General features: G+C 43.9%; 1 protein-coding gene across 3 annotated transcripts in view; it reads left to right on the forward strand.

Annotated features, from left to right (window-relative positions):
• CELSR1 (cadherin EGF LAG seven-pass G-type receptor 1) overlaps window positions 1-20,203 on the forward strand; it is a 156,456-nt gene that overhangs the window by 125,102 nt on the left and 11,151 nt on the right. For all 3 annotated transcript variants that reach the window (XM_079993997.1, XM_079993998.1, XM_079993999.1), the window contains exons 21-27: window positions 286-487; window positions 1,586-1,753; window positions 4,250-4,376; window positions 6,161-6,361; window positions 9,452-9,626; window positions 16,531-16,643; window positions 18,908-18,987. In XM_079993997.1, the coding sequence (XP_079850123.1) occupies window positions 286-487; window positions 1,586-1,753; window positions 4,250-4,376; window positions 6,161-6,361; window positions 9,452-9,626; window positions 16,531-16,643; window positions 18,908-18,987 (1,066 nt within the window). The remainder of the gene's footprint in view (window positions 1-285; window positions 488-1,585; window positions 1,754-4,249; window positions 4,377-6,160; window positions 6,362-9,451; window positions 9,627-16,530; window positions 16,644-18,907; window positions 18,988-20,203) is intronic.

Below are 20,203 nucleotides of genomic sequence, written 5' to 3' on the forward strand. Positions count from 1 at the left end.
AAGCAGTTTCCCCCTGCCTGTCCATTAACTGAGTACCACCATGTCCATTTGTACCAACTTATGCCAGGTTTGGCTCAGCATAAGGCCATCTTCTTGATATGAAAAACTGAAGAGGAAAAAAAATTCCATTCATGTTTTGTTTTTATGTAAATTACAATATTCATAAGGCAATAATAAATGGGTCCTTTTAAAATCACTTCATATTTAGCAAGCTCAGAATTAGGTCTTTAAAGCATAACCCCAGCATTGGATGATAGTAAAATTTGGCATTGGTTTTATCTTCAGCCATTCCTACGATGAAGCCTTCAAACCTTAGATTACCTTCTAAAGTGGAAGATGAGCTTTTGAAGAACAAAAATGTGCTTGCAAAAAGAAAACGTCGGCATCCAGAGGACACTGCGCAGCATGCGGTTGCTATCGTGATTGTATATCGAACCCTGGGGCAGTTTCTGCCAGAGAGCTATGATCCTGACCGAAGGAGCCTGAGGTAAAACTGAGCTTCATTCATTTGCTTTGGGTAGCATTTGTCTATTGTATTCTGGAATGGGAAGGTCTTGCTACCGGAGAGCAATCACGTGTTGCGATTTTAATACTAGATTTCTTCAAAACTTACTGGTTGTAGCTAACAAAGTTAATTCTCAGAGTATACCCACTGAAATTAATAGACTTAAGTTATTCCTGGCCATTATTTTAGGGGGTTTACTCTCAGTGGAACCAATATTAACCACAACTCTATTCATCCACAAGGCTGCCTCTGTTGTTCTAAATTATAATCTAATTAATCTGTGTTAAAAGAGATATCATTTTGGTAAGAAGCTGTTAGATTTCTTAGGGTAGTTTCACATATGCTTGTACATCACCTGATTTCTAATGACTCATTGTCTTGCAGTAGAATATATGACCTGACTCCATTTAAAAATAATATGTTTCAGGTTATGTCAGGCTATTGTTCTATCCGCGGTTTCTGATTTATGATGGCTCAGTAACATGCATAAGCTGTCACTTGATTCTTGCAGTCATCACATGATAAGCATACATGTGATAAGCATACACAGTGGGTGGCACTGTAGTCTAAAGCACTGAGCCTCTTGGGCTTGCCGATCAGAAGGTTGGCTCACCATTTAAGGAAAATGGGTGAGCTCCCATTGCTCAGTCCCAGCTCCTGCCAACCTAGCAGTTTAAAAAGCTGCCAGTGCAAGTAGATAAATAGGTGCCGCTATGGCAGATAGGTAAATAGCGTTTCTGTGCACTCTGGTTTCTGTCACGGTGTCCCGTTGCGCCAGAAGTGCTTTAGTCCTGCTGGCCACATGACCTGGAAAGCTGTCTGTGGACAAACACCAGATCCCTTGGCCTGAAAGTGAGATGAGCACCACAACCCCATAGTCACTTTTGACTGGACTTAACCAACCAGGGGTCCTTTACCTTTTACCTTTACACATTTAAACTACCCCTTCAGACTTTTTCCCGACACCACACCCATCTAAATTCAGTGGAAAGCTCTCATCTGAAACTGGGCAAAATACTATAGCTTTGTTTTCACATCTGTAATGGTATGTTTTTCCCCTGTTTTTTTTTTTCTTTCCAGATTACCCAATCGGCCCATCATAAACACGCCAATAACCAGTGCAATAATTTACAGAGATGGGGAATCTTTACCAAATCTTCTGGACAGCCCCATTATGATTGATCATGCATTGCTGGAAACAGAGGAGAGAACAAAACCGGTCTGTGTGTTCTGGAATCACTCAACTGCGTATGTTTCATAATCTGTATTATTTTGGAAAGTTGCTATTGCATGTGAACATGTAACGTTAATGGGTCTTCTTCATACAGCTAATCTGAGATAGGAGTCAGTGACGATCTTGCGTGCTGCCACTTTCTATCAGGAAGGGTAAATCTTAGAGCAGTGTTTAGCCCTGGTGCTGAGAGAGAGAGGAGGTTTTTCATGCCCCATTACATTTCTGCTCAAGGTCCAGACAGAGCATTTGGCTAAAATAAAGGCAGGCTGCTTAGTAGGAGGAAACATGTGTCTCGCCTTGTAACAAGTATCATGTGAGTCTAAAGGGAGCACCCGAAGAGACAGCACACACACTGTCCAAGCAAAGAAGATGCAAGTTGGCCCAAAGGCAGTCTGCAACTCTTTATCAGTAACTTGCTGTTGCTCTCATTAGTTATCTTCATTGGTTGTAATGAAAAAAGCTCAAAAATACATGCCTGTGGGCAGAAATGAAGTGGATTCTGTGAGACCTCTGACCTCTCTATATTTCATCTTCCAGACCCATATTATGGGTGGGATTGTAGTTTATTCTAAGGATTTCCTTGCAAGAAAAAAAAGGGGGAGTTTTCATAAAATACCTATGTCTGCGATATATGTTGTGCTCATGCAGCCCAACAGAGGGTTGTTCTGTTGGAGCTCCCATGTCAGCAAGGGCCTTCCTACGTGTAATTTTAATTGCTTGACTTGTAGCCAAACCAGGGGCTTTAAAAATGTAAGGGGTATGTTTGTGATTTCCATGCTGACCGCAGCATGCAGGGAACTTCCCTCTCTCTATCTCTCTCTCTCTCTCCAACCACCATCCCAATGGAAATCTGCTCCCGGCCCTGCAATTTGCAATCCAATTGGTGCCAATGGCAGCTTTTTTCCATTGCTAATTGCACCTGGAAGACAGGTGAATACCATTGGGATCACAGCTCTGGAGGGAACGGGGCCATGGTCCCCTGCTTGCTGTAGTGGTGATGGAAATCATGGGGCTCATACCTAAGACCATTTTTAAATATCTCTTGATTTGGCTATAAGCCGAGTAATATGTTGTGTGCAGCTAAGGTTTCCTATCCATATATTTTTACATCTAAGGGGGAGTCATATGTCACCTACATCTTTGCTAACTGTGACAGGATCATAGGAAGCTGCCTTATACTGGGTCCATCAAGGTCCATCAGTATTGTCTCCACTGACTGGTAGCAGCTCTGCAGGGTTTCAGACCGGGGACATTGCCAGTGCTCCTTCCAGATGCCAGAGACGGAACCTGAGCCTTCTGCCTGCAGTGCCAATGCTCTGCAGCTCACATGGGTGTAAATTTTAGACTCCTGATGAGCAGTTAGTTTTCTTGGAAGCTCACTTTGAGTGTGAAGTAAAGGATGGAGAATCAAGGCGCTAACTCACATCTCTCTCGGTTGTGTGCTGGCAGGTTCCCATCACAGCCCTCCAGTTCTCTACTTGATGGACAAATTTGGCAGCTAAGCGGCACTTCTTCTGGGGCCAAATTTAGTTTTGATTCCATCAGTTTCTGATCTTGACTTTAGACACTCTTACCAGCCTGGGAACAAGAGCAGCAGCAACTATACATTTGATAAGAGGGCTATTAAGTTCGGTAGGAACTTGATAATTTCAACAGAAGAAATTTGAGCACATGCTTTGCTCTCCAGGTGCAGTCAGTGAAACCTAAAGTGCCCACTTTTCTCTGGATCATGCCCTTCATTCCTGTATGCTAAGATTACAACTATTACCGCCTCTGCAAAAAAATATACCATACATCAAAATGGCATATTGAAAGCATGGGAAACGCAGGCTCTTTCACTAGCTATACACTTATGCAATCAATAGAAGAGCATAAAAATATACACATATCAAATAAAGAAAGAGACATATAATAATGAGTTTTACTGCAGTGTGTTAACCAAGAGAAGATTCAATACTATTTGAAGATCAAAGAGACAGCTAAGCCTAATAAAGTAGTAAGAATGGGTTACGTAGTTTATTTAGGCTACCTGCATATAATTTGGACATTTATCATGTTGAGGCAAGGTTTAAAGAAGCAGCAATCTTGCTATTTTAAGCATCTGCTTCTTGTGCTTCCCTAACTGCCCAGTCACATGGGCAAGGTATACACAATAAATCATTATTATTATTTACTGCTGCTGCTGCTGCTACTACTACTACTACTACTACTACTACTACTACCACCTGTTTTTGCCTTATGGAGCTGTCATGGTAGAACACATGGCTGCCCTTCTTTGGAAGACATGGAGAGCACCAAATTTATTCAGGTTATTCCTGTCTGTATTTTCTCACAAAGTTCTGTGCATGGAAATTGGCAGAACAGATGCATTGCTACTTAATAGTCGGTGAGTGAAGGAGAGGCGGCCATTTAAGGAAAATAGCAAATCGTCATGGAAATAGTTCCGTCTGTCAGCCAGTCATACAAATGTCATTGGATCTTGGTTTTTTGCTTCATTTCCCATTGATTAGAATTGGAGAAACCGGGGGCTGGTCCTCAAAGGGATGTGAGCTGTTCTCTAGAAGCCAGAGCCGAATTGTTTGCCAGTGCAACCATATGACCAGTTTTGCCGTCCTAATGGATATTTCAAAACGTGAAGTAAGTGCAGTTTCGTGGGGATTTTTTTGGTTTGCTAAAGTTATGAAATTAAGCAGGTTTGATTAGACCTCCATCAGTGTTTTGTGTTTATCTTGAAAGGCAAATCACCAGTTTATCAGAATGGCGTGCCTTGACACCGATTCCTGTTACAGTTAGTTTGCTTGTTTTTACTAATTTATTTTGCTTGCTACCATCTTACACTGTAGATTTCTCTGAAACAAGTTACATCACCACCACATTCCTGTTGAATGTGTTCATCTCCATCACGTTCCCTGAAGGCCCATACAAGGCGGCAGGATGGCTAATTACATACAGAACTAGTACCCGGAATTTTCACCCCTTAATATCAGTTTTTCACCCTTCCAATTTCCAAGTTGCTCTGCAGCTTTAATTCACCCTAAGCTTGAGAGGGGAACTGCCGTGACTCCCATTTTACAGATGAGGAGGCCCCGCAGCAAACCTTCTGGGAGCTGACATGATTCTTTTCCGATACAACCAACTGGATGAAAATGGCCATTGAATAGACAGCCATAAAAACTGGGCAGGAAACCTTGGCTTCCCAAATATTAACAGAGTTGTGCCTGGGCACCATTACCCTGCACTTCAGTCCATGCTTGCCCATTTTAAGTCCTTGGATATCTTGATGGAGGGAAGTCACAGTCCCTGCACCTGGCTCAATAATCAACTTGTCAGAATTGAGAGCTGCTTCGGAAGTTACCCATATGTTTCCAAATGCAGAGAAGAATGACATTGCCCTGCCGCTAACCCATGATCAAGGGGAAGCCAGTAAGCTGCAGGGTGGTGCGAATGTAGGCCATTCCTTACTATGGATCCCTGGCAATAAGCCCCGCTTATTGCCTTCATAGCCAAGATGGTTGCTCAGGTCTCTGCAGGCCAGTTTATATACACTTACGTTTATATGCACACACTGCTCTGTAGCTTTCTGTAAGTGACTGTAAGAGCCAATTGCTGATCGCGTTCCGGCAAGGCAAAATTGAGTTCTTATCTCCAAAACTATGAGGGCTAGAAACATTGAAATAAGTAAGCCTGAAAGTCTCATATTTCAGGTCACAGATTCTACACAAAAATCTGATTATAGGCAAGGTTAGCTGTAGCTGAGTGAATCTGCACTCTACCTATAAATAGCATAGTATTCAGTGCATGGAATTACCCCTGCCTCTTGAAAGATTGTATCTTCATAAAGGCTCACAAAAGGTTTACTTGAGTTTACTAATTTAGAGGATGCTCTTTCCTATTGGTCCAGATATAAAGTTGAACCTCTGTTCTTGAACGTCTCCATTGACTAAGGTTTCAGAACCCGAATGCCAAAATCCTGGAAGTAAAAGCTTCCGTTTTCAAACATGCCTTGGAAGTCAAACGGCTTCCGCTGCATGTTTTTCAATTTTCTCAACTTAATTTGCCAACAGCCCTTTGCACCTCGGTTGTTGAACGTTTTGGAAGTCAAACTGTCTTCCGGAACAGATTATGTTTGACAACCGAGGTTCCACTGTGCCTCAGGAAGCTATAAATTTGGAAGGAAAAAATAGTAAAAACTTACTTGGTGGTTTGAAACCAATTTAATTGTGGTTTTCTTTTTATTACTAAGAAAAACCATCAAGTGAGTTGAAGGTACCTGACATTTTTATCACTCTTTGGAGTCACTACAGTTCCTACTTCCTTACACTATGGGATTGGGGGTGTGTGAAATTAACTCAAGTAACATTTTTTTTTATATAGCACATAGAAAGGGCATGTAGCAAAAATGGTTCTTCTTAACTCCACAGAACGGCGAGGCACTTCCCCTGAAGATTATCACTTACACAACGGTCTCCATCTCACTGGTAGCTTTGCTGCTCACCTTTGTCCTCCTTGTGCTCATCCGAACCCTGCGCTCCAACCTGCACAGCATCCACAAAAACCTGGTGGCTGCCCTCTTCTTCTCAGAGTTAGTCTTCCTGATAGGAATCAACCAGACAGAAAATCCGGTAAGAGTTAATTTCAATGCCTTTCGCATGACAGGCTCCTGCTAGCTTTTAACAGGGCACCAAACGAAACAGAACACAGAAGCAATGCTTGGTGCTGAGGCTGTGCTGGCCCCAACCCACATTCAATTTAGCACCGCTTGGGACAAGCAGAACCCTGGCAGATGGTTTGGCTTTAAGCAGGAACCCTACCCTGTTCCTGTGACAAACGTAGGCAGACACAGAACTGCTAACAGATTGTTAAGAGGGCGCAAGACTGCGTTGCTTATGGCTCCAGTCCTCTGCACGCTTACTGGGAAGAAAGTCCCGTTCGGTCAAAGCACCTGTTACCAGGTCCCGTGCCAGGTTTAATAGGTCTCACCCCACCCCACCCCAAAGCATCATCCCATCAGGAACCCCAGTAAGTTTGCCAGCGGTTTGGGGTGAGCGTTGGCAGGAATAAGCAGCAGGGAGAGGCTGTTATAGCTGCGCCTCTCAGCGCTAGGCCCTTAAAAGAAAAGGGAGAATAAAGCTTTGTTTGTGCTTTGGGAAGGCAGTGGTGCCGGCACTATTTCTTCTTCATCTTTCAGAGTTGAAAGAAGCACAGTGGCTGCCATCTTATTTCCACCTAATACAGGGGTCAGCAACCTTTTTCAGCCGTGGGCCGGTCCACCGTCCCTCAGACCATGTGGTGGGCCGGACTATATTTGGGGGGGGGGGGAATGAACGAATTCCTATGCCCCACAAATAACCCAGAGATGCATTTTAAATAAAATCACACATTCTACTCATGTAAAAACATGCTGATTCCCGGACCGTCCAAGGGCCGCATTTAGAAGGCGATTGGGCCTTAGGTTGCCTACCCCTGACCTAATATCTCTGGTGCCTGGCGGTCTGTTGCTCTGTCAGCAGGAGGTCTCAGAGGTTGAAGGCTCTATTACTAATACAGGGAAATTAGTTTGTGTTTAGGATTTCAAGCTTCACCGTAGCTGTAAGTGCTGCGGGTGGTTCTTTAAAAATTATTGTGCCCATCCTTCGTTTTCAACAAGTCACTTCAAAGGGCCTGTTTGTGTTTTATAAACCCGTATTTCTGTTTGATAGAATTTCCAGAAACCAATTTCCTTTATGTTAGCATGAGAACAGCAGTCTTCTGCCCCTCTTTTACCTCAGTTAACAACAATATACTACTACCTGTTTCTGTTCCTTAAACCATATGTTAAGGTATTTTCTTTAGCAAGCTACGTATTGCACAGTAAAGGGCCACTCCTTGAAGCAGTGACTGTGTTTCAGGCAACTATTAATCCTTCCTTGTGGAATAAGAATTGTCCAAGGAGTCACACGCGGATGAGCATGAAAAGTCAAAGAATGTGGGAGCACACATGAAATGGAATTCCTCGTCATTTGGTTTAGCTTTTATAAGTTTCTGTAAAGCAACAGTAACATGGCAGGGAGAGGTTTCAATCATCCGTGGATGATTGATGGGGGGGGGGGGAGAATGATATATTTTCTTTGTTGCATACCTGAAATAATAGTTTTCATCATGGTGACCTGTACAAAACTAATATTTTTAGAAGCCAACAGACACACGCACACACACACACACACACACACACACACACACACACAGGATTAGAGCAGTAAAAACGTTTTTTTATTTTGTGGGGCATATTTTTAGTTTTGTTTAAGGAACTATTTTTTTATATAATTTTTTATTAAAGTTTTAAAGATTAAATAAAGAAAAAACAACAGAAAAAACAATACACCATCAAAAAACAGAAAAAATAAAAAAGGATAAAGAACAAATCAAACCTATACATCACTTACTTACATTCACTTATTTCCTTGACCTCCTCACACCTCCCATTTTTGTATTCTGATTCAATTTAATATTTCAGCAAATCCTTCCAACCTTATTTTTATCTTAATAATTTATCTTAATATACTATAATTTTACATTCTCTCTTTCACCAATTCATTTTTACTTAATCCTTTATGTCTTTTCTGCTAAAACCACATAATTTTCTTTTCCCAAAATCTTTCTAGCAATCCTTAATTTTGCAATATTTTTGAAGATAAACTTTAAATTTTTTCCAATCTTCTTCCACCAACTCTTCTCCTTGGTATCGGATTCTGCCAGTCATCTCAGCCAGTTCCATGAGTTTTGTTTAAAGAACTAGCCAGAGCAACTAAAACCATCGTTCTCAAAGTGTGAGGCAGGTCTGTAGGGCTGCCAGGGGAGGTTCGGTTCCTCACCGACTCCTTTGCGAATGCCTTGATTAGAGGAGGTGGCCAAGTGCCAGTCTACTCACCCTTCCCCAGTTAGTCCAGTGTAAGAGATGGTGACTGCGTTCAGATGGAATGATAAGCTAGGCTTTATTGTTACAGGGATGAACCTAGGTGTCTAGATCTGGTATATTACCACCAACTCCTCCATTATGGCTGCACAGAGGAGATCAGAAGCTTCAGCTTCCATTTTCTGATTAATCAGCTTTGAGTTACATCCAAACCCTAAACTGTCATTGATCTTAACTAAGGGAAGGGAGCTTGTGTCCCTCCAGATGTTTCTGGACTACAACTCCTATTATCCCATATCATTGGCTATGCTTTCTGGGGCTGATGGGGAGTTGGAATCTGGAGGCCCACAGGTTCCCCACCTATGTAGTAAACCACCCTTTAGGCTAGCTGCAGCTTGTCCAGTCTTGAACAAAGCGCTAAATTGCAATTTCAGCTGAATTTGGGGAAACCACTTGAATCATCCATTCATGTTGAGCTATTTCAATTGCTTTTGTTTGATTTGCTCATTGCAAACAGCTGGAGGTCTGTAAATTTTGACAATAAACCTGATTTGCAATGGGGTTCGATTACAGTTCGATTGCAACTGTACATGGCTAGGAGGCTGCATTCATCTTGGCAAGGCAGGTGTTGTGCAAGTATTTCTAAAAGAGCACTACTACATTAGGATAAACTTTCTGTAATTAGGGAAGTTGTGATTGCTAAAGGCTACCTCTAAGTTTAGATGCTTGTTTATGTCTAACGGAAGTCCATCTCGTGTGCCGGATTATTTTGTGGCTCAGCAGAGGCCTTTCTAATTTCATGGCCTCTTTCTTTCTCTAGTTTGTGTGCACGGTGATAGCCATTCTTTTGCACTACTTCTACATGAGCACCTTTGCTTGGATGTTCGTCGAACAGCTTCACATTTACCGGATGCTGACGGAAGTGAGAAACATCAACTTTGGACACATGAGGTTCTACTACGTCATGGGCTGGGGGATTCCTGCCATTATAACAGGTAAGGAAAATTAGATGATGAAGGAGGAAAAACGAATATGGTGGGGAGATATCTACACTACAAACTTACAACTGTCTTCTATCAGTATGGCTGTCATGGCTTCCTTTCAAAGAGTCATGGGAACCTGGTGACATCGCTGCATGTTCTCTACTTGAGATGCCTGACATTTTAAGTTTTGCTATTTAGCTCTGGCTTTTGAACTTTTCGGGACGCGGGTAGCGCTGTGGGTTAAACCACAGAGCCTAGAACTTGCCGATCGGAAGGTCGGCGGTTTGAATCCCCTCGATGGGGTGAGCTCCCGTTGCTCGGTCCTTGCTCCTGCCAACCTAGCAGTTCGAAAGCACGTCAAAGTGCAAGTAGATAAATAGGTACCACTCCAGCGGGAAGGTAAACAGCATTTCCATGCGCTGCTCTGGTTCGCCAGAAGCGGCTTAGTCATGCTGGCCACATGACCTGGAAGCTGTACGCCGGCTCCATCAGTCAATAAAGCGAGATGACCACCGCAACCCCAGAGTCGGCCACAACTGGATCTAATGGTCAGGGGTCCCTTTACCTTTACTTTGAACTGTTCAATAATGCCCCATATCTGAAACACTTCCATACGGACTTCCAGTTCCCTGTGGAGAGACACTGTTTTTAAATCAATGGATATAGGCCCTATAATCACTCCCCTTTCCTCGTGCTGGGCCTAATTCAAGAAGTAGTTGCATCCTTAGGATTATACTTATCAGTGGTGCCTTTAGATCAGAGGTTTCCAACCTTTTTAAGTCCACGGCTCCCTTGACCAACTACATTCTTTTTGTGGCACCCCTGTGGGGCTCAGGAGTCCAGTTATGTCGCCCCTTGCCTGCAAAGCTAGCAACCTCTCACCCTTTTTGGAACACCCTCCCTTGTGGAGTGTTCCTTCGGCCTCCTCTCATTTCCCCTCTTGCGAGTTCTCTGGGCAGCCGCTACTGCTGCCTCTGGTCTCTGAGCTACTCCCCCTCCTGTCCCAAAGAGAGGTGCCTCCTCACACTGCCCCACAGGGGCCTGGGAAGAGGATGCTCCCAGCCTTAGTGGCCGAACAGAGACTGGCCAAAGGTGAATGTGAGGCCAGCACCTTACCTTGGGAGGCAGCAGCGGGTACTGCCAGCCCCTCATGGCAGAAAGGCTCCCCTTTGGCACTGGGCACTCAGCTCCCAGGCAGGCCTTGCACACAGCAAGCACAAGAAAGGCCAGCGCAGTACCTGCCTGCTTGCCTGTCCAGCCCCCCACTTGTCTGTTCATTCCCAACAGCAAGGACTGACTGGGGGTCCCTCTCCTGCTTACTCTGAGGCCGCCATAGCTCTCAGCAACCAGCATCCCCTGGCCAGCCCCAGAGTCACAATTCACCTGTGGAGCTTGTAGCCAGGGCTGCTGCTGCAACAAACAGCTGTGCAAGCCTTTGGGAGGCAGAGACACAGGAGGGCATCAGAGGAAGGGAAGGAAGGAAAGAGGGACAGAGAACAGTATTGGTTGAAAACCACTGCTTTAGATATTAGGAGCAGTTCTAGGCACAAAATGAAGACGAGACACACATTTGTACTGGGTGCCTCTTGCCCTACTTCTGTGCAGATAAAGGGACTTAAAACATAACTGCATTCAAGTTGGAACAAGAATCGCACACATACCTCAGGAATAACTTCATTCACTTTATTATAATTACTTGGTTGCTTGCAGTGTTTTTCATATTCTGAGAAGAGAAAGAGGCGGACATGCTCTAGATTTCACTTGCGCTGGTAGAAATATTCCCTCAGGCGCACAGAAAATGTGACCCTGCAGACGATTATTTATTATTTTGTTTACTATTTAATTACATCTATATTGCCACCCATCAGTAAATATTCCCCCGGTGTCTTATAACAAACAACATTAGATGTGCAATATATAACAATTAAAACCAACAATTCAACAACAAAAGAAGACAGAAGCTTCCATACAACAGAGACAGCATAAATCACTTGCAGCCCTGGTTTCAAACAGTTTAAAAGACTGGATGAATGAAAAGGTCTCTATTTGGTGCCAAAAGGCCACAGAAGAGGCACCAAGCAAGCCTCTCTGCAAGGAAGCTGTTCTCCATAGCTGAGTTTCCACTACACCAAAAACAAACAAACAAAAAAAAAACCTCTCCTTGGTTGCTACCTACCTCACCATATTTTTAAGTTATGCATATTTTAATTTTCTTTACTTAGAAGATTTCTTTGCTGCATTTTAAGGACCATCACCTTGCATAGCTGTTGATACTTAATACAATGCATCAAATAAACAATCAGTAAAATGTTGTAAAACAATTAAAAAAAACATTTACATTCAACAATAACAAAAAGAAAAACCAGCACTGGACAAATAGCATGATTATTCTAACCCAGCATCCTGCATGACATTTTTGTGTCCAAACCCCTTCCCCCCCCTTTTTTTTAAAAAAAAATAAGGTGTCTTTAAAGCTCATTTAAAAGAAAGAAGAGCCAGAGTTTGCCCAACTTCCACTAAAATTATGTTCCATGGTGAGGAGAGCACTGCAGAAGAAAACCTGTTTCTTGTGCGTCTGGTTAGCCACTGTGAGAGGATGCTGGACTATGTGGAACACTGGCTTTTTTTTACTTTGTTCTGTTCAGCATCCAGGGATTTTCAGTGCGTGGGGCTGAAAGAAAGCTACCTTGTGCCTCTGTGCTCCTGTTTAAAAGGTCTCATTAGTGAGTTGTGAGATGTATTCCTTGTAAGGTTTATTTGGGGGGGGGCAGTGGAGAACAGGGTGTGAAGTATGCAGTGTTTGAAGCCAAAAACAATTTAAATTAAACTTTCTGGGTTTCTACTTGTTCTATATTTTTCTGCTAATGAAATAGCAATCATTAATAAAAACATACTTAGTGGTGCACCGCAGGCTCAAATAAATATAGCTGATAGAGCTGTCGTGCAGTTTTTAAAATGGTAGCCAATTAATTGCATGACTTTTAATCAGTTAGTTAAAGCTGCAGTCCTGTGCACACATATCTAGGAATAAATTCTGTGGAACTCTTCTGAGCATAGGACTGTGCTGTAATGTGAATAAAACCAGAGTAAAACAATCTTTGTTTTTAAGAGTATGCACAGCAAGCGACATTTTACACAAGGCATTTCCTTCTACGCGAGGGAAGCGGAATGCTTTTAAGCTGCTCACTGCCACCTCCGATTTTGTATGTGCTTAAAGGTAAAGGTAAAGGTACCCCTGCCCATACGGGCCAGTCTTGACAGACTCTGGGGTTGTGCGCCCATCTCACTCAAGAGGCCAGGGGCCAGCGCTGTCCGGAGACACTTCCGGGTCACGTGGCCAGCGTGACATCGCTGCTCTGGCGAGCCAGAGCCGCACACGGAAACGGCGTTTACCTTCCCGCTGGTAAGCGGTCCCTATTTATCTACTTGCACCCGGAGGTGCTTTCGAACTGCTAGGTTGGCAGGCGCTGGGACCGAGCAGCGGGAGCGCACCCCGCCGCAGGGATTCGAACCACGACCTTTCGATCGGCAAGTCCTAGGCGCTGAGGCTTTAACCCACAGCGCCACCTGCGTCCCTTAGGGCTTAGGTTATACTTAAAAAAAAAAAAACAATTCGTGCCTGATTAATGTGGAATATCCTTTAAAATGGATCAATTTAATCCATTAAACTAAATATGGAGCTAGCAGCCGGAAGTTGCCTCAGTCCCATGAAGGAGCTCTTTGTCTGGGGTAAGAAAGGAGCAGCAGGGATTGTCCAATTTGCTCAGCTGTTTGTTGCTCACCAGCCACTTGGAGCTGATGGCAAGTACTTCCTTCACCCATGGAGGTGCTTTTCTGTATGTACAGGTATGTGGGGTGGTGGGTGTTCATTCAAGGATGCTGTGACAGGTTGTGGAGGGCAGAGAAGGAGGGAGATGCATGTGTGGCCTCTTTCTGTGTGTATGTGCATGTGTGTATGAGAGAGAAGAGGAAGGGAGCCTGTATCTGTGGTCTCTATGCATGTGTGGCCTGTGAAAGAGAGGGAGGGGTGAATTTGGTCAGAGAGGGGTAGAGCTGTATGTGTGGTCTGTGTGTATGGAAGGCCTGTAGAAAAGAGGGATTGAGGGAGGGGGAAGTATGCATGGCAAAGAGAGGAGAAATGTTTGTGTGGCTGTTCACATGTGGAGTGTCTGTGTGCATGTGAGAAGCAGGTACAGGTGTGTCTGTTCTGTAGGGCCCAATCCAAAGTGCTGGTTTTGACCTATAAAGCCTTAAACAGCTCAGGACTGCAGTACCTCAAGGACCGCCTCTTTCCATATGAACCTATCCGGACCCTGAGATCTTCTGAGGGCCTCCTTCATATATCTTCCCCTCGAGAGGTCCAGAGGGTGGCAACATGAGAACAGGCCTTCTCTGTAGTGGCTCCCTGTTTATGGAATTCTCTCCCCAGGAAAGTTCGCCTGGCGCCTTCATTATACACCTTTAGGCGCCCAACAGAAACGTTCGTTTTTAACCAGGCCTTTGGTTGATCTGACTGACATACCTTTTAAAATGTGGACTTTTTTTGGGGGGGGGGGTTGTTGTTTTTATTTTGATAAAATATATTGTGATTTTTATGTTGATCTTTTCTGTGAACTGTCCTGAGACATCTGGGTATAGGGTGGTATGTAAGTTCTGGGTATAGGGTGGTATGTAAGTTCTGGGTATAGGGTGGTATGTAAGTTCAATAAATAGGGCTGGCCCACCCACAAGGCAGGCTGAGGCAGCCACTTGGGGCAGCGAAACCCCAAGAGGGGGCGCTCCCGTGGGCTCCGCGCTCACCCCACTGCCAATGGAGAGGCAGCAGTAGTGGTGGCTTTTGGTGAGATGCTGCAATTATCTTGTGTGTGCTGCAAGATCTCGCCAGAACCTACCACCACTTCGCAGGTGCTGCCACACATCCCTGGTGGGGCTGCGGGGCGGTACTTTTTCTAGTACCAGGCGACGTCCCCTGTTGTTATTCGACAGCAACATTGTTTGGGGGGAAATCATTATCGTGTTATTTCCACAATCAGGACCAACAGGAACTCCTGTATTAAACATGAGGTTGTGCCGCAGGGCAGGAGAATTGACTGTACTCTTTCTCATTTGTTGTCATGCCACACACCAATGGAGCCATTTGGTGTAATGCTGCACACCCAAAATAAAGCCATTTTGTGACTGGTGCCCAAAACACTTCCTCAAAATTCAAAATGTGTCCACTGGCCCAAAGCAGTCAGCAACTTCTGCTTTATAAAATATAAACTTTTCAACTGTGTGTGTGTGTATTGTCTGCTTTCCTAGTGCAAAACTATAAATTACAGTTTGACTGGTCCCACTCCTTATGTATGTTTGCACAATAATTAATAATGCAAGCCAAACATTTGTTGCAAATGATCAGCAGTAGCAGAACAAAGCAGACGATAAGGTTTGCTGACAGCTTATTGTGAGTCATGCATGGTTTCCCAGGAAGTCAGGACTTGAAAAGTTCAGAAGTAGGCTCCTTAAAAACAATGCATTGTTCTCCATTGGTAGCTGACAGACAAGTAAAATTATGATCCTTTGCACATACAAAAACTCATGCAACAGAAAGGGCCTCATAATCTGCAAATTATTGACAATTATATAATCTAATGTTTTCTGCCCAAGCTTGAGGTGTTCAGTAAAATGGGTACCCTTGGCAAAACTGAGGCAGTGAAGGGTAAAGGGATTATTTCCACTCACAAATATTCTGAAAATATTGAGCAGCCCTGATAGAGAAAGATAAATGGCTGGAGAAAATATCGGAAAGTTTTAACTCTTGCAGCATAACATCTCTAAACATTTTTCTTGAATATTCTCCAGGATGTGTTTGAAGTTTCCCTTCTGCTTCAAACTGTGGGAATTGCTTGCATCAATTCGTGATCTAAGCCTATACTGAGTTGTTTTGATGCTGAAAAGCTAATTTTTCCACCAAGTTTGTTTCTCTGCAAATGTATTCCTTGAGAAAAGTAACTAAACTCTAGAAAATGCATGTTATTTGATACTTATCCAGTTGTCTGCATTGTGCCTCATTCTATAAAATGAATACAGTGGTACCTTGGTTGTCAAACTTAATCTGCTCTGGGAGCCTGTTCGACTCCCGAAACCTTTCAAAAACCAAGGCAAAGCTTCCGATTGGCTGCAGGAGCTTCCTGCACTCAATTGGAAGCTGCATCAGATGTTCAGCTTCTGAAAAACATTTGCAAAACAGAACAATTACTTCCGAGTTTGCGGCGTTTGGGAGCTGGTTTGTTCAGGAGCCAAGCCATTCAACCATACTCTATACCAACAGGCATGGTTGCTGTGTTTTTAGTTGTGTTATTTTTGTATTTATTTGAAGCACACAGTTTTTGAGTTCTAAAAATGTAGAAAGGCTCTCTGGCACTTTTCAGACATTACAAAAGTATTGAATCCTCCTGTGGATAAAGCCCATTGGGACTTGTGTATTTTATTGCATTGCATTGTATGTGATTCTGAGCAGCCCTATAACAAGCCCCAAACGTAAGAAAAATACTATAATTCCTGTTAATTTTCATAGTAGGTGAACTGCACACATAAGGGCAAGAATTGGGTCTATTTTAATTTAATAAAATCGTAAGGCAATGTGCAGAAAGTAAATGCCAGCGAATATTGGATTCAGATGTTTGGCCACACTTTGGTGCAACTGCCACAAATGAATATTCAGTCTTGAGAAGCAGACTAATTAACAAATTAGCAAATTAACAGATGCCAGACATTTCCAGATGGCTAAGTATTTTTGGGTGGTGGCTGCTCTGAGAGGGAAAGACCATACCTCTCCAGCAATAGTTACCCAATACTCGTGATATGGATGGATTGTGAACTATTTTAATGGACACTCCACAACAGAAATTCCTTCCGCTTTTGTGTTGCGATACAGGTCTTGCAGTGGGGCTGGATCCACAGGGCTATGGGAACCCAGATTTCTGCTGGCTCTCCGTTCACGACACCCTGATTTGGAGCTTTGCAGGACCTATTGTGATCGTTGTGGTTGTAAGTATTGCAGGATCAGCCAACGGCGTGAAATGCGTCCAAGCTGAATTTATTACTGCCAAGCACTCGTGACTGTAGAACATTCCTAAAAATTCATCTGTCGTATACATCCCTAAATTCAAATCAAATGTACAAAAGACATGGGCTCCAATAACAAATCCTAAAACTATAAAAAAAAGCCTTGATAGCAACATCAGTTCTTACAAATTTCAATCAAAACTTGGCATCCCTTTCTGCACACTAGGAAACTTTTTTGTAACTTATTAAAAATCAACCTTTTGTCGATTACTAAAAGGTTTGGATATTTTTGTGTGTTTTCCTGGCCAGGAATCAAATCTAGAGAACAATTATGCCCGTAAGTATCATGATGTGTGTGGCTTGCACCCACTTAGAAGTTGTAATTGGGAATGAACTTGCAAGCAGGATTTGAAATATGAGCAACAGAAGGAATTGGAGAACACAGTAGTGATGTGATGGTATCAGAGATGGAAGGTATTGCAGAGCAGAGGGGGAGAAATTCAGACACCATGGAAAATGGGGTGGGAAGTTGGGAAAGGATTACAAAAATTATGTATTTAAGTATATATGTCAACTTTTTGAAAGTGTAAAAACATTTATTACCCAAAAAAGTTTTAATTGGAAGCAACTGGCCTGTTGGGCCTCCTCACATAGTATTGTGGATATGCATCACTCACCCCTGAATTCTCTTTTCCTTTCTCATTCTGGAATACTGTAAGCTTGTAAGGTCTTCTTTGAAGAACAAAATGTATTTGGGGAAGAGAAATCATTTCCTCTTATCCTAACAAATCCACTCTCTAAGGACCCTTTCAGCTGCAAAATGGACAAAACATCCATCAGCCTAAAGTATTCTGGCCTGGGAAGGATGAAAGTCCAGTTGGGGGGTGCACATCATAATGAGTTGAACTGTCACCCCACCGTCACCGGCATATAGCTTTAAAAAGGCCTCTTGCATAATACTCATCATGTTCAGGGCTAGATGAGCCCCCAAACCTCAGCACTCCTGTGTTATAAAGCAATTGTACTAAAGTACTCGACAGTTGGGGACGCAGGTGGCACTGTGGGTTAAAGCCTCAGCGCCTAGGACTTGCCGATTGAAAGGTCGGCGGTTCGAATCCCTGCGGCGGGGTGCGCTCCCGCTGCTCGGTCCCAGCGCCTGCCAACCTAGCAGTTCGAAAGCACCTCCGGGTGCAAGTAGATAAATAGGGACCGCTTACCAGCGGGAAGGTAAACGGCGTTTCCGTGTGCGGCTCTAGCTCGCCAGAGCAGCGATGTCACGCTGGCCACGTGACCCGGAAGTGTCTCCGGACAGCGCTGGCCCCTGGCCTCTTGAGTGAGATGGGCGCACAACCCCAGAGTCTGTCAAGACTGGCCCGTATGGGCAGGGGTACCTTTACCTTTACCTTTTACTCGACAGTTGAGTTCAGCACTGGCGTGCAGTAACATTATTAACCAAGCCCCAGAGCTCAGCAGTCTCACACTTATTGTGCCCCAAGGGATTTCCTGGTTGTTTGTTCCTCCCACGTATTACGTGAATCCTTCCTGGCCTCAAACCTGTCCCATACTTTGACGTAGACTAGTTTATCCGGCATGCTGTTTTTGCAACAGTTACAATCATTCTTGTCCATGATAATGGTACCTGTGCATTTGCAGTAGTATCTACCTTTCGCAAGTACAATTTGTAAGGCCAAAATCTTGCTTGTTCTTACTATGCTGGCTCCAGAAGCTTTGTTTTACTTCAAAACTTGCAGAGCAGAATCTTCAAGACAACTGAGCCAAAGTTTCTTGAATTAAGAAAGCAAAGCATAACATGAAGTGAGGGGCTCTTGTTGTTGTTGTTTAGTCGTTTAGTCGTGTCCGACTCTTCGTGACCCCATGGACCAGAGCACGCCAGGCACTCCTGTCTTCCGCTGCCTCCTGCAGTCTGGCCAGAGTCATGTTTGTAGCTTCGAAAACACTGTCCAACCATCTTGTCCTCTGTCGTCCCCTTCTTCTTGTGCCCTCCATCTTTCCCAACATCAGGGTCTTTTCCAGGGAGTCTTCTCTTCTCATGAGGTGGCCAAAGTATTGGAGCCTCAGCTTCACGATCTGTCCTTCCAGTGAGCACTCAGGGCCGATTTCCTTAAGAATGGATACGTTTGATCTTAGCTGGGGGCTCTTAGCTGGGTAGAAATTTGTGTTTTGGTGAATTCATGGAAGGAAAACACCTGCTCATCAGTATTCTGATCCATACTTCCCCCCTCCAGATCAACGTTGTGATCTTCATACTAGCAGTTAAAGCATCATGCAGACGACGGCAGCGTTCACTGGAAAAAACTGGAGTTGTGTAAGTTTCTAACCGTGACCGAAAGAAACTAATCATGAGAAGTGGTAAGACAGAGAGACATGTTGTTCCTGCTCCCAGACTGAAACTGGGACACCTCTTCCTTCGAAACGTTGTTTAGTGCCATTGTTCTTTTTACTATTTGTTGAATCTTTCGTTTCCTTTCTGTCAGCTCTTGCTCCGCCACTCCCTCCCTTGTCCCCTTTCAGTCTTCTCTTGCTTGTGATCCCCATCTTGAGACACTTTCTCCCATAGCATAATTACAGTGATGTACTCCCTGAAAGCAGCTGCTAAAGGTAAAAGAATTGCCTTCAGGCCAGAAGGTGCCTACACCCTGTGACAGCATGCTTCTGCTAAGATGTAAGCAAGGAGAATAAAATGTTAATTTTTAAAAACGTTATCTATACCCTGCCAGAATTTACCCATGGAGCTGCTTACAACATACTAAAATTCAACACTTTTGCACAATATATTAAGGAAACATGGGTACATCTATGGAATGGGTAGTCGGTGTGTTGACCTAATGAGTCTACAACTCATCAGCCCCAGTTAGCATGACCATTGGTCAGGACTGATGGGAGTTGTAGTCTACTAACATCTGGAGGGGACCATCTTGGCTCTTCCTAGCCTGTGACATTACCATTAGGTCCCAGGTAATTGATGACCTAATCCAGGTTCCAGGATCTTCCCTTGGCAGGGATAGGGCTAGAATGAACTTCAGGTGGATCAGGTGATGATAAAGATTCCAATGCACAGAAGCAGCTCTTCTGTTGATCTGCAAACAAATCTCCCCCACCCCCTGCTTGTACAGTCCGGGAGTTTGCCTCATTGTCTCCTGAGGAGTCCCACCCTCAAATATGTACAAGTTAGAGGCAAGGCAGTCCCTTACCATTTTACTAACGGTGTACATAACAGGCAGGTATTGCCACTGCCCAGTGATGAACAAGGGTAAGACATATCATCTGGTTTCTGGAGATTGTTGTAGTTTTCTGAATCACTCTATAGAGGAAGGCACTTCTGGTGTGCTCAGTATAATACTGTGAGTGTGTGTGACAGAGAGAGGAGTTGGTGTCAGTGGAAGCATACCGCCTGACGAGGAAAACACTTGCTAGCACATGATGTGGGTGGTGCTGTGGTCTAAACCACCAAGCCTCTTGGGCTTGCCAATCAGGTCAGCGGTTTGAATCTCCACGATGGGGTGAGCTCCCGTTGCTGTCCC

This window comes from Podarcis cretensis (genome assembly GCF_951804945.1).
Source record: "Podarcis cretensis genome assembly, chromosome: 10".
Taxonomy (NCBI): domain Eukaryota; kingdom Metazoa; phylum Chordata; class Lepidosauria; order Squamata; family Lacertidae; genus Podarcis; species Podarcis cretensis.